We start from the raw sequence: 13,439 nt of genomic DNA, 5'->3' as shown, positions 1-13,439 counted from the left end.
ATGTGTGTGTGTTTGTGATTCTTTCTGTTTTTAATTTTTTCAAAGAGTCAGCAGTCAATTTTGAAGTTTTTCCTGCAGAAGCTAATCCAGTGAACCCTCCCTCCTAACAGTGTCCAGATAAATTAAGTCCTACCGATGGCACGTTTTTAAAAAAGGGATTTAATCGTCCCACTCACTGTCACATTTTAAAAATCACAATTCGTTTGGCAATCCCCTTTAATGGCTTAGGCATTTATCAGAACGGTTGTGAAAGTACCGAAGCGACTAGGAGATAAGAGGTAATATCGGGCTGTTAGCGAGCAAGTCAGATGCTGACCTCAGCAGCCTTAGGGCAATTTATACTTGAGCCAGAAAAGTCCTTCCCGGCTAGTGAACAGCGTCCTCCGTCCTCGGCTGTGGAGGCAGCTGGACCCTGCCCCTGAGCAGCTGGGAGGGGCGGTTGGCCTGCTGCTCTGTCCTTCCAGGCTCTCCTGGGATGTCTGCCCGGCCTCCCCCCATCAAAGGGCCAGGATTCAGGGCGAGATAAGCTTCCAGGCCTACCATGGGGCAATTCTGAGTCCAAGGTCCCTTTCTGCCCCTCCTTCCCTGTCTTCGTGCAGCTGGGGGCTTGGCTTAAGGGCTGGGGTGGGGTGGGCAGGGGTCTCCTTGCAGCTCCTTGCACTTTAAGGTTCCTGGACTCCCGGTTACCTGATGTCTGTTTGCACGTGTGAGAACCAAGAGGCAGATATAATTTTTGTGGCCCAGTCCCCGGCAGTGCGTAGGTGTTCAATAAAACACTTTTTCCTCTGTCTTTTCATAAAATTTCCCCCTGCCTCTCAGGCCTGGAAAAGTCTCTCTGTTGGGCAGGGATTGGTGGTGGCCGTGGGGGTGAACCCTAAGCAACATTGGTTCTTGTCTTGTTAGTTCTTTTTGGCTCCAGATGGATGTTACAAGTATCCCAGGTGTGAGGGGCCTGGGAGAAACCAAGTTTTGGGAAAGGCAGCGTGGTATGCTCAGGGGTGTCCCGGAGTCCGGGGCCTAGAGTTTAATGTCTCAGGGGCTCCGGGCAGAAAGCAAGGGCTGGTGCACCAGGGTCAGGGAGCCCTGGCTGCCGGGCCATTCAGAGCTGCGGAGAGGGACCCGTGTGGCTGTCACACTCAGAGGCTTGGCTTCCTCTCTGAGGATGAGGATGAGGATGAGGATGAGGATGAGGATGAGGATGAGGATCGGCACCCAGAATCCAGACCCCTGGCCGCCCCCTCAGTGCCCCTGGGCTCCGCGGGCTGCTCTAATCTCTCATCGTGCAGCTTCCTGTACCTGGGATCACTGTCCAGAGGGCGGGGCAGAGTTGGGGCTGCGCCCCGGCGAGCTTTGTCTTTCTAAGGTGGAAGGAGCTGGGGAAGGGCCTGGCCTCAGCAGACGCCCCTGCAGCCCCCAGCTCTGCTTCTCCGCTTCCTGGGAACCAGCTCCTCTGCCCCAGGGAGCCCGGCACCCAGCCTGGGCGCGCAGCAGGGCCGGGCTCTGAGCGGCTGAGCGCAGGGGCAGACGCAGGGCGCAGATTGGGGCTCTGGGGCCCCTGGACCTTCTCCAGCTCGGTGCTGAGACGCTGGCTCCAGAAGCCCGGCCTTCCCCGCAGGCACGCTGGTTTGGGGGACACCGTGGTCAAGAGGAGGAAGCAGGGAGCAGTGCGGGGAGGAGGCGGCTGAGAGCAGGTGCGGAGGGTGGGACGTGGCTCCGGGAGGGGGATCCTTGACCCGGAGGCAGAGCTCTTGGCGGACAGAGGGAGGAAGAGTCCCCTGTCAGTGGGTGAATGGGCCCCGCTGGCCCCTGCAGGAAGCGGCGGTGGGTGGGAGTGAAGGTGAGTCCGCGAGCAGTCTGAGCAGGGGGGTGGCTGTGAGGGAGCCAGTCTCCTGGGGAGGGGTCCCTGTTCAGGTCCTTCCTGGCGAGGGGCGGGGCTGGCCTCTGTCCCGGGGTCAGTGTGGTGGGCGAACAAGGGAGAGGGAGGGGGATGGTCGCCCTGGGGCAGGTGCTGCGGGAGGAAGGCGGCTCTCTGGGCAGGCTGCCTGTGCCCTGGGTGCCGGGGGTGGGAAGGGCAGGAGTGGCTGCCCCCCCAGCGACCCTAAAGGTCCTCTAGCTGCACAGGTTTCCTAAGGCAGACGGGCCCAGGCGCAGTCCTCTCTGCATCCGCTGGGTGGGGCCCACAGCCCATGAGCATGAGGAGTCCAGGGAGGGCTGGGCTGGGCTGGGGCTGGCCCTCCACCGGCCTGCTGTCCCCTCTGAGGCCCAGCTCCCTCTGTGGGCCCTCACCCGCCTGCGCCCGTCTCTCCCCCGCGCAGAGGAATGGAGGGTCGCCCCAGCAGCTCTGAGCCCCACCGTCTCACCGCCCTGCTCCTCCTCATGCCGCTGCTGCTCCCTGCGGGGTCCGCAGGTGAGTGTGGCCCGACCCTCTTCCTGTGTCTCTCCCAGGAGGGCGGGACCCTGGCGGGTGGGGCCCAGGTCCTGTGCGGGCGCTCCCCTTCAGGAACGGGGAGGGGGGGCAGTTGAGGGAGGCCCTTCTCTAAGAGGCAACAGTTGTAGTTAACGTTCAAGAACAGTCCCCGAGCCAGGAAATAAGGATGCGGCCCGGACGATGGGCCACTGAGGAGCGTTCAGGTTTAAGGTCAGCTTCAGAAGTGTGGGGCGCCTGTCCGCTCTGCCGCGCTGCTGGCTGTATTGGGACCCTAAGCACCCCTCATCCGGGACCATTTCATCCCAAGAGTAGCTACAGGGTGCCGCCGTGTGTCAGCTGTTCTGTGAGCAACACAGAGGGGCTGTCTTCACAGAGCGGCATTCCCGCAGGAGGCGGCGAATGTGCAATGCAACTGCCCAGTCCCAGCGGAGGCAGAGAGAGGTGGGGGTGCAGTGGAGCAGGCGGGAGTGGCTGCGGGAAGGTGGGCAGTGTGGGCCGGGAGCTGGCAGGGGCTTGGAGGAGCAGGGCTGCGAGCCCCTGAGGGACCCTACAGACAGGACCAGCTGGTGCGGAGCTGGCACAAGCGGGGTTCAAGGCACAGAGGACACAGTGTGGCTGGAGGGAGTGGGCTTGAGGGATGGGAGCGGGGGTATGCCGGGAGTCTCTCTTTTCCGCGTCCAGCAGGGAAAGAGAAATGAACCAGTTCTTTGAGTAGAGGCGCTTGGGACTGAGAAATGAAATAAAGAGACAAGACACAGAAATAGAAAGGGAAGCTGGGACCGGGTGGGCTTCTGCCCTCTGATGGAGGGACAGACAGGGCGGCCAGCACTGCAACCATGAGTTTAATTTATACCCAAATACCAGGAAGTTACATCACATCTGGGTGGGCCTTGAGTTCCTGGCGACACAATGAGATGCACCCCTAGCACCTGGGCTGGAAAGGTCAGACTGAGTGGCTCCTCGCCTCTTGGCTAGGACCGCCCTCAGGGCGTGGCTCTGCCTGCGCCCGGGGTTCAGTTGACAATATTTTTAAGAACGCCCCGATGTGCTTGCACACGGGGGGAGGGGGAGGGGGTGGGCTCAGAGCGGTGCTGGCGGTCGTCCCTATGGAGCTGCGGCCACTGGGGAAAGTGGGAGGGTCGCAGGGCTCCGAGCGGAGCAGGGACACGGCAGGTGACAGGGTCACAGGCGGGAGGGTGGGGAGACGACAGATGAGCCTCGGCTGAGGCCACGCAGCCAGGTGAGGGGGCCCCTCGGATGTGCAGCGGCGGTGCTGCCGCAGACCCCGTCATGCCTGTCCACAGGCTGGGGCGGCTCTGCGGGGCGGCCTCCTCCTCTCCCCCAAGCAGTGCTTGGGCCCCGCGAGCAGGGCTGAGTCCCCACAGAAGCCGTCAGAGGAGAAAGGCGGGCCACCTGGGGTGCGGTGGGAGGGGGTCCCCGGGCGAGGCTGAGCGAGCAAGAGTTGGGACCGGCTCAGTTTCCAGTCCTGTCCTTGGAGGGGCCCGGTGGGCGCTGTGTTCTGGGGGGTCCCGAGCCTCAGTGTCAGCTGCGGGGACTCGCCAGCCATGCCCGTTCTCGGGCCACCCACCGAGTCAGAGCTGTGTTTACAAGCTCTGCTGGTGACTCCACCCCGAGTGACGGAAGGTGGAGGACAGGAGCCCAGGTGGAGAAAGGGGGTCGTTTGGACGTTCCCCCACAACTTTGTGAAGATCGTGCCCTGATTCCGAGCGGCTACACCCGCGCCCCTGCCTGGGCCTTCCCGCCTGAGGGTGTGTGCATCTCCGCCTTCCTCCCTCTTCCTGTGTCCACAGAGGAGTTCATGGTCCTGGGCCCCGCGGAGCCCCTGGTGGCCGTGCTGGGCGGGGACGTGGAGCTGCCCTGCCGCACCGCCCCGGCCAGGAGCGCGGAGAACATGCAGCTGCGCTGGTTCCGCTCCAAGTTCTCCGAGGCCGTGCTCATCTACGAGGACGGCGGGGAGCAGCCCGAGGAGCTGATGGCCCAGTACGCAGGGCGGACCTCGCTGGTGACGGAGCTCCTGGGCCAGGGGCAGGCTGCTGTGCTCATCCGCGACGTCCAGGCCTCCGACGATGGGCCGTACTCCTGCTTCTTCAGGGAGGGAGAATTCTATGAAGAGGCCAGCTTGGAGCTGAAGGTGGCAGGTGGGTGACTTGCTCTGCACTCTCCCGGGGCGCTGGGGTGGGGAGGGGCCTCCAGGACCGTGCAGTCCAGCCCCTCGCTTTATGGAGAGGAAAGGGCGGCTCATTCACTCCTTCATTTATTCACTGAAAATACAGAGAACCCCCACTCTGCGCCAGGCCTGTTCTGGGCGCCTGGGATACACCGTGAAGCAGAGAGCCCTGCCTGTGCAGTTACCTTCTAGACCAGGGGTGGGCAAACTTTTTAAACAGGGGGCCAGTTCACTGTCCCTCAGACGGTTGGAGGGCCGGACTACAGTTTAAAAAAAAACTATGAACAAATTCCTATGCACACTGCACATATCTTATTTTGAAGTAAAAAAACAAAACAGGAACAAATACAATATTTGTATTTGCATGTGGCCTGCAGGCCGTAGTTTGAGGACCCCTGTTCTAGACAGTAGCTAGGGAGACACACGGTGCGTGGGTTACGCAGGCAGGCGGTGGGCAGTGCTGAGGATACAAGGCCAAGTAGACAGGGAAGCAGGCCAGGCTGCGGGGTGGGGCGGGGGCAGGCTTCATGGTCACACAGGGCTCACCTGGGCTCTTCCTGACACTCTGAGCACAAGTTCCAAGGAGGGAGGGATGTAGCAAGTGGCTAGGGGGCCAGGAGGGTGCCCAGCAGAGGGGGCCCCCGTGAAGCCAGAGCTGGGGTGTGGCTGGCGCACTCCCGGGACCTGAGGAGGCCACAGTGGTTTGTCCGTGAGAGGAGTGAAGGGGAGGGCGGTAAGAGCTGAGGATCCTGGAAAAGGATGTTCCTGGTGCAGGGGGGGCCGATGGACAAGCCAGGACCTTCACAGGGAGTGTGCGCCCAGCAGGTGCCTGAGGCCACCAGCCCAGGTCACAGTTCCACTGAGCACTTGAGGCTGACGGCCTGGGATTGGATGAGGCAGGTGATGGTGTTTTGAGCAGCTACCGAACAGTCCTGTGACCCGAGTTGTGGCCCCTCGGGGCCCAGGTGGGGGGAGGAGGTCAGTGGGGAGAGCAGGTGGAGGAGGCAAGTGGGGGGAGGAGGTCAGTGGGGAGAGCAGGTGGAGGAGGCAGGTGGGGGGAGGGAGGCTGTGCTGGGGGAGCTGGACGCCCTGCTGAGGAAAGAGCACAAGGCAGTGCGGGACAGTCCCTCTGGCAGCTGAGAGGACGGATGGAGGGAGCATGGCTGGGACTCGGACGGACCCGGTTATGAGGGGGGAGGTGACGACCCGAGTGGCACTGGGCGGGCAGAAGGGATCGCACATCGTGAGGCTTCCAGAGTAGACACCCTGGGTGAGTAGGTTGGGGACACAGACAGTTTGCAGAGAGAGGGGACTGTGGCGCTGTGGCTGGTTAGAAAGAAAAGCCTTTTCTGACTGAGTAAGGGTCCCAGCCAGCACGACCCACTCAGGGCACCCAGCCTGCCCCCAGCCAGCGCGACCCACTCAGGGCACCCAGCCTGCCACCAGCCAAACACCTGCAGCGCCCTTCGTGCAGAGGCCACTAAGCCTCAGGAAGGAGAACAGGAAGGCCCGGGAGTCACAGGTAGTTTACCTGAACTCACCTGCTAACTGGGTGGCCATCTATGAGCTCATTGGAGGAAAAGCTCAGCCTTTGTGAAGGGAGGTGGTTGACAGCTCAGAGCGCGCCCACTGCAGCCGGCCTGCTGCCCCGGGTGGGAGGGAAGTCCGGGGGGAGGGAAGGCTGGAGGTTAACATATCAGAGGGGCCTCCATCTCCTCCATCTCCTGCGCAGGTGTGGGCTCTGCCCCCCGAGTGCGCATCACAGGGCCGGAGGAGGACGGGGTCCGCGTGGAGTGCGCGGCCTCTGGGTGGTTCCCGAAGCCCCAGGTGCACTGGCGAGGCGGCGGCGGAGTGCAGTTCCGGGCGTTCTCCGAGGCCCACGCCCAGGACGCCCGCGGGCTGTTCAGCGTGGAGGCCGCGCTGGTGGTGAGAGACCGCTCTGCGGGCAACGTGACCTGCTCCTTGCACAACCCCATCCTGGGCCAGGAGAAGGCTGTGGCCATTTTCATCCCAGGTCAGAGCTGCTCCCGCTCCCCAGCTGGAAGGAGGGCGGGCCTGTGCGCGCTGGGGGGCTGTCCCGGGGCGCTGGGGGGCTATCCCGGGGGCGCTGGGAGGCTGTCCTGGGCGCGCTGGGGGGCTGTCCCGGGGGCGCTGGGAGGCTGTCCCGGGCTGTCCCGGGGGCTCTGGGGGGCTGTCCCGGGGGCGCTGGGGGGCTGTCCCGGGGGCGCTGGGGGGCTGTCCCGGGATGTCCTGGGGATGCTGGGGGCTGTCCCGGGCGCGCTGGGGGGCTGTCCCGGGATGTCCTGGGGGTGCTGGGGGCTGTCCCGGGCGCGCTGGGGGACTGTCCCGGGGACTCTGGGGGGCTGTCCCGGGATGTCCTGGGGATGCTGGGGGCTGTCTGGGGCGCGCTGGGGGGCTGTCCCGGGCGCGCTGGGGGGCTGTCCCGGGGGCGCTGGGGGGCTGTCCTGGGGGCGCTGGGGGGCTGTCCCGGGCTGTCCTGGGGGCGCTGGGGGGCTGTCCCGGGCTGACCCGGGCTGGGCCCTGATGGGGTGCCTGCCGGGTGCAGAGCCCTTCTTCCCCCAGGGCCCGCTCTGGAAGCTGGCTTTCTGGGTGAGCCTGGCCGCGCTGGGGCTCCTGCTCCTGGGGGCTGGCTACTGCGCCCACAGAGAACATTCCACGAGACTGCGGGCGGTCAGGGACCGGGAGACTCTGCTCCGGGCTAAGGAGGAAGACCGGCAGGCAAAGGAGGCGGCGCTGACGGCCACAGGTGAGGCAGGACAGGCCCAGGCGGTGGGTGTGGCAGCCGTGCTGAGAGGGGCAGGCCCAGGGCGGCGCCAGCCCTCGGGAGACCTCCGCGGAGACCCAGAGAGGGCTCCGCAGGCTCGGGGTCTGCAGTGGGACCTCAGGCTAGAGCGGTTCTCTCCTGCTCGCTGTCGCTCCTCTCAGGGATGGCAGCTCATGCTGGTTCTCACTGTTTCAGGTGAACTGCAGGCCCAGCTCGGTAGGTTCTGCTCCCCCTGACCTCCCTGCCCCGTGGGAGACCCTCGGGGCTGGCTCACCTGTCCTGTGTTTTCTCTCAGAATGGAGGAGGAGCGTGTACCTGGCTGGTGAGTGACTCCACGGTCCTCGTTCTCCTGCCCCAGCTGGCCCAGTGTCCCTCTCCCGGCTTCTGTCTGGGCACACACCTGTGGACCCCTCCCCTGGGGCAGAAGTGGGAGCTGGTGGGAGGCAGCCCCCTGCTCCGCGGGCTCCCCTGACCGGGCTCCCCTGACCGACCTGGCTGCTGCTGTTCTCCACCCAGTGCGGGGGAACCGGGCGTGATGGCGGCTGGGGTCATTCCAGCCCTGACCACCCTGCACAGCCTTCAATGCGCGGAGCTGGGTCAGCACCTGGAAAGGGCCGTGTAAATAAGTGGGGTCATTAAGGGTAGGATTGTGAGCTCCTGCCTTCCCCCAAAACACCACCAGAGAGTCTGTTTTCTCCACTTCCTGCGGGTGCTGATCAAAAGCGATTGGGGGAGCCCTGGCCGGTGGGTTCAGTGGTTAGAACATTGGCTCTCCCACCAAAGGATCGCAGGTTCAATTCCCGATCAAGGGCGCCTACCTGGGTTGTCGGGTTGATCCCTGGCCCCGATTTGGGCGCATCTGGAGGCAACCAATGTCTCTCCTTCTCTCCCCCCCCTCTCCCTCCCTCCTTCCCTCCCTCCCTCCCTCCTTCCCACTTTCTCGAAAAATCAATGGGAAAAGATATCCTACAGTGAGGATTAACAGAAAAAGTCACTGAGCACTCAGGGGACGGTGCCGGATGGGTGTCCGCGCCCGGAAAGGGGCCGTGCTGGTTTCCTGTAGAAACTGTTTATGTGAGGAAGGCTGGCCACTTTAGCCCAGATCTCACCTCACATCCCCGTCCTTAAGTTAATTCCCATTTTGAGTTATTTTCCAACTAAACCTTTGTCAGAAAAAGATTGGATATGAAAGTGCTTTCTTACAATTACAGAATAATTTATATTTTATTTCCTAAAATATTTCCACACATAGTGTACCTTTTCATCCTGAATAGCAACGGTGAGTAGTAGCAAGTGAAACGGGAGTTTCTGAGGTTGTTTTGGCTCAGAGCAGCTAGGTGACTGGCCAGAGGCCGCACAGCAGCAGCCCACCTGCCAGGGGTTTCCCTCAACCCCTGCCGGGCACTCTCCCTGTAGGCTGTCTCCCCTGGGGAGCCGGGCAGCCAGAGGTTCCCGCTGTGCAGGGTGTTGTGGCTGAGGTCTCACCAGGTGTGTTCCCTTTCAGCCTGGAGGAAGGCCCAGCTGTACGCAGGTAAGTGACTCAGTTTCCTGTGGCTTCACCTCCCCAGCCTCGACCCTGCCCCCTTCTCTGTCAGTGGACCGCACCCCAGGGTGGGGTGGGCGAGCCTGCTCTCCTGTCACTTTTGTGGCCACCATCTGAAGGGTGCCAGGACTCCTCTCTGGGAACACACACCTGCCTCTGTCTGGCCCACCCTCCACCACAGGTCCCCCCAGGGCTAGCAGCACTGCTGAGCTCACCTTGTCCTGAGGGCGGAGGGGTGGTGAGGAGAGATCGCAGGCCGGGAACAGGGTGCCCATTCGCCGTCTGTCTCTCTAGGTTTCAGAAACCCTGCTTGCCTGGGTAGGACTCAGGTCTTCCTAAGGGGTCCTTGGTTTTGGATCCTTCTTGCCCTGAAATCCCTCCCCTTTTTGGATCTAGCTTTGTTTTCCATTTCTTCCTGGTCCTCTGAGAAATTGGTCTCGGCTTCCTGATGCTCTGAGCTCCGTCTATGCTGGTTCCTCCCTCTCAGCCTCCTTGGCTGTGAAGAGGTGATTGCTTTAAAGCAGGTGTACTCAGTCTGGGGGGCTGTCCCGGGCGCGCTGGAGGAAAAGCTCAGCCTTTGTGAAGGGAGGTGGTTTACAGCTCAGAGCGCTGCCACCAGAACCCTGCAGGTTCCTGGTACAGTTTTGCTTTTACTACCCATGAGAAGGGGAAGAAAATTTGTTAGTGTCTGTCCTCTTACTGAATGCATGTCTTTCCTGCTTTGAACCCCTCCCCCTTCCTTAGAAACCCCTGCATTGCCTCCGACTGGGCAAGATTTCTGTGATCTGTATCCCCAGTTCTCTTCACTCAGGGCTGGAGTCATCCTCCGAGTTCAGCCCAGCCAGTTGTATTCACTGTTCTTGTGGCTGAGGGGCAGCCTGAGTTCAGCTCAATCCGTTTTTCACTTGTAAATGGACATTCCGATCTCCCAGTTCTTAGAGGAAAACCTGGCTTTCAGGATGGCCGTGTGGCTTGGGACTTGGGAAAGCAACTTAGATACTGAGTCTGGGCCTTTCGGCCCAGGCCAGTCTCCAGACTTAGTCCTGAGTGTTAAGCTTTCACGGGAAGGTGGTAGCATGGTGGCTCCATGTGCATGTGTGTATGCATATGTGAATGCATGCATTTATGTGTGCATGTGTGTATGTGTGCATCTGTGTATGTGTGTGTGTGTGTGTTTGCATGTATAAAAGGAAATAAATGCATCAGCTGAATGTTCCAGAAACAATTTCCCCTGTATGCCTGCCTCTACGGTCCCTGACATGTGCCGTGTTCTCTTGCAGATTGGCGGCAGGAGAAGTTCCAGGCCTGTGAGTGAGTGTGTTTTTTCTGGGTGCGCCTCCTGCTGCCCCACGACTTCTGGCCTCTCCTACAGCTCTCTGGTGGGACAGATAATGGCCCCAGCAGTGGTGGTGGGCTGGGTGGCGAAGGTGATAGCACAGAGCTGGGCTGGGGGTGGCTGGTATTGGGTGCTGAATAGATATCCCTCACCCATCGAGTCCAGGCTGGGCCTCAAGGGCCCTGAGACATAACCAACCTGATTAGGTCCTGTGATTCCTTCTCCTGCTTGGAGGGCCATGGGCTTGCCTCACAAGGCGCTCAGCTCAGGAGGCTGCCCCCCCCCCCCCCCCAAGCTAAGTGTGGGGGTGGGGGAGGTGTGCCCTTGTTGGGGTGGGGGAGGCCTTGATGAGTGGCCCTCTCTCTGCAGGGCCTGTCACTCTGGACCCAGGCTCTGCGGATTCCAGCCTTGTTGTCTCTCATGAGAGGAGGAGCGTGACCCTGAAGGAGACCTGTGAGGATTCTGGCGGCGGCAGCGGCAGCGTGTTGGGCCTGGAGGGCATCACAGCAGGGCGCTGTCACTGGGAGGTGGAGGTCCCCTATGGGAAAGGAAGCGAGTGGGTTCTGGGGCTCTGCCGGGAAGATGTGAAAAGGACAGGCTGGTACACAGAGTCCCCAGAAAAGGGGTTCTGGGTTGTGGGGCAGTTTGAAGCTGGATTTTGTCCCTGCACTAAGGATCCCACTCCTTTACCCCTGAGGCAGCTTCCGCGCAGGGTGGGGGTTTTCCTGGACTACAGCGAAGGGGACGTCTCCTTCTACAACATGACTGATGGCTCCCACATTTTCTCCTTCCCTCGGGCTTCCTTCTCCGGGACCCTCTTTCCATACTTCAGGTTGAAGTCAGGAGTTGGGTCCTTGACCATCTGCCCCATGGTAGGTGCGCCCGAGGGGCTCCCTGTGCCCCTTAACAATTCTCCTTCTTGCGAGGAGCCTGTGAGCCCCCCAGGCTCTAGTGCTGATGGGGCTGAATCTCCATTACTTCCCAGCAACGGGGAGGCCCCGTCCCGCCACTGTCCCTGACCCCTCACTAAGGCGCTTCCTGGAGCTGCAGCCTCTCCTGGCAAAGCCTCCTAGGAAGACCTGAGTGCAGAGCCCCACCCCCTGCGATCAGAGCCCACCCCCTGTGAGCAGAGCCCACCCCCTGAGTGCAGAGCCCACCCCCTGTGAGCAGAGCCCACCCCCTGAGTGCAGAGCCCACCCCCTGAGTGCAGAGCCCACCCCCTGTGAGCAGAGCCCCACCCCCTGTGTGCAGAGCCCCACCCCCTGTGTGCAGAGCCCCACCCCCTGTGAGCAGAGCCCCACCCCCTACATGCAGAACCCACCCCCTTTGAGCAGAGCCCACCCCCTGCGTGCAGAGCCCACCCCCTGTGAGCAGAGCCCCACCCCCTGTGAGCAGAGCCCACCCCCTGCGTGCAGAGCCCACCCCCTGTGAGCAGAGCCCCACCCCCTGTGAGCAGAGCTCACCCCCTGCGTGCAGAGCCCACCCCCTGTGAGCAGAGCCCACCCCCTGCGTGCAGAGCCCACCCCCTGCGTGCAGAACCCACCCCCTGCGTGCAGAGCCCCACCCCCTGCGTGCAGAGCCCCACCCCCTGCGTGCAGAGCTCACCCCCTGCGTGCAGAACGCACCCCCTGCGTGCAGAGCCCACCCCCTGCGTGCAGAGCCCCACCCGCTGCGTGCAGGCTCCCAGGTGTGAGGCTGTGAACAGTCAGTTCCTGCTCCGCTCAGGCAGCAGGTTACAGAAGTTGACTGTACTGGGCTGGGACAGGGTGTTTTGATAGGGAAGTTGTTTTTCTTTGGTAATGAAAAATATTCCATGGGCTCGTTGTTCTGCTTGAATAAGCCAGGGGGCGGGGCTGAATTGCTCTGCAGCATTAAGGGGAGTTTCTTTTATCCAACTTGAGTTTGTGCAGAAGAACCAGGGGCTGAGGGTGGTCCCAGGTCTGTTTTGTGGGTCTTCACTATCTGACCAGAAAAGTTGGCCCCAAAATCTCCAGGGAAACAATGGCAGATGGACCGTCAGGGGGAGAGAGGTCTGATACCCCCTCTATGGTCCCTGCTCCGGGATGGCGGGAGCAGTCGGTTCCCAAACCGCGGCAAGTTTCTGTTCCCTGGGCAAGACCTGGGGTGTCAACTTAAGGAATCAAGGAAGCCCCGGGCCCCTCTTCAGGCTCCAACCGCAGGGAAAGAAGAGCGCTCTCCCGGCTGCCATGTGCACAGAGGAGACTTTTCAGATGCCGGGCGAGCCGCAGAAAGCCTGGGCTGGGCGTGGGACCCAGTCCTCAGTGTGTCGCGTCGGTGCTTCCAAGTCCAATGGCGAGGTTACTGGAAAACCACAGCAAAGAAAAGGAAGCTGGCCCTGGAGGACTCAGACCCACAGGAATGCAGTTCTCTACCAGAGGAGAACTCTGACTTGCTATGGTTCTCACGCGGGTGGAAGAGCCGAAGGGGAAGTGGAAGAAAAAAGTCAGATGATCAGTTCTCACCTGCGACCAATGACAAACAAGGGGTGAAGCGACAGCCTTGCATACGTTCTCTCTTGTGTGTGTGTTATTTGTGTACATGAACCATTTTCCTGCTTGCTCTTCTTACCCTTTTGCTTTCTGTAAGTCGTTGGGGGTTATGTGTAGTATAGTCTGCAGGTAACAGAACAGTCAGTGGGGTGTGGATTTCAGGAATTTGCAATGTAAATATAGCAGTGATCGATACAGGGACTGAGACTGTCTCCTCATTTTGGGGGAAGGGTGAGACTTTCTTCACGTGTGACGATAGCTTTGTCTTGATGTGTGAAAAAGTAGAGCTGTATTTTTATATGAAAGTTCAAATTTGGTAAATGGCTCATATTGAAGCTGAGTAGTCAAAGGTGTGGACTGTGTCCATTATCAATTTATTGCCTCTTGATTCTAAACCCACCTCACATTTGCCCTGTTTTGTGACCCTCCCAACTTCTGTGCCATGCAGCCCAATGCTGTGAGCCTTTGGCAGCCCCTGTGCTGCAGGGGGCGCTGTAGGGCACAGCAGGGGAAATGGGCTCTCTTCCCTGCTGGCCCTTTTCTTCTTGCCCCCACGGTGGACTGTCACTGGTCTGCAGAAGGCCCAGTGTCGCATCTTTTGGTGAATTTGCCTGGCGTTGCAGCAGTCTGTTTTCCAGAGGATGCTTCC

The 13,439-nt window shown here is 61.1% G+C and overlaps 1 protein-coding gene across 1 annotated transcript; it reads left to right on the top strand.

Moving 5' to 3' along the window:
• The first annotated feature begins 1,372 nt into the window (after window positions 1–1,372).
• On the top strand, window positions 1,373–13,130 carry LOC139012663 (butyrophilin subfamily 1 member A1-like). Its single transcript, XM_070418850.1, has 10 exons — window positions 1,373–1,691; window positions 2,316–2,407; window positions 4,240–4,587; window positions 6,349–6,630; window positions 7,183–7,383; window positions 7,597–7,617; window positions 7,697–7,723; window positions 8,906–8,932; window positions 10,225–10,251; window positions 10,650–13,130. The coding sequence occupies exons 2-10, from the start codon at window positions 2,320–2,322 to the stop codon at window positions 11,297–11,299; spliced, it is 1,671 nt and encodes a 556-aa protein (XP_070274951.1). The 5' UTR covers window positions 1,373–1,691; window positions 2,316–2,319; the 3' UTR covers window positions 11,300–13,130.
• Window positions 13,131–13,439: the final 309 nt, after the last annotated feature.

Source organism: Myotis yumanensis, unplaced genomic scaffold (genome assembly GCF_028538775.1).
Source record: "Myotis yumanensis isolate MYYU_CA2020_CCGP unplaced genomic scaffold, mMyoYum1.0.hap1 SCAF_6, whole genome shotgun sequence".
NCBI classification, from domain to species: Eukaryota; Metazoa; Chordata; class Mammalia; order Chiroptera; family Vespertilionidae; genus Myotis; species Myotis yumanensis.
The sequence above is the reverse complement of the archived record's forward strand: the minus strand, read 5'-3'. Positions and strand labels throughout refer to the sequence as shown.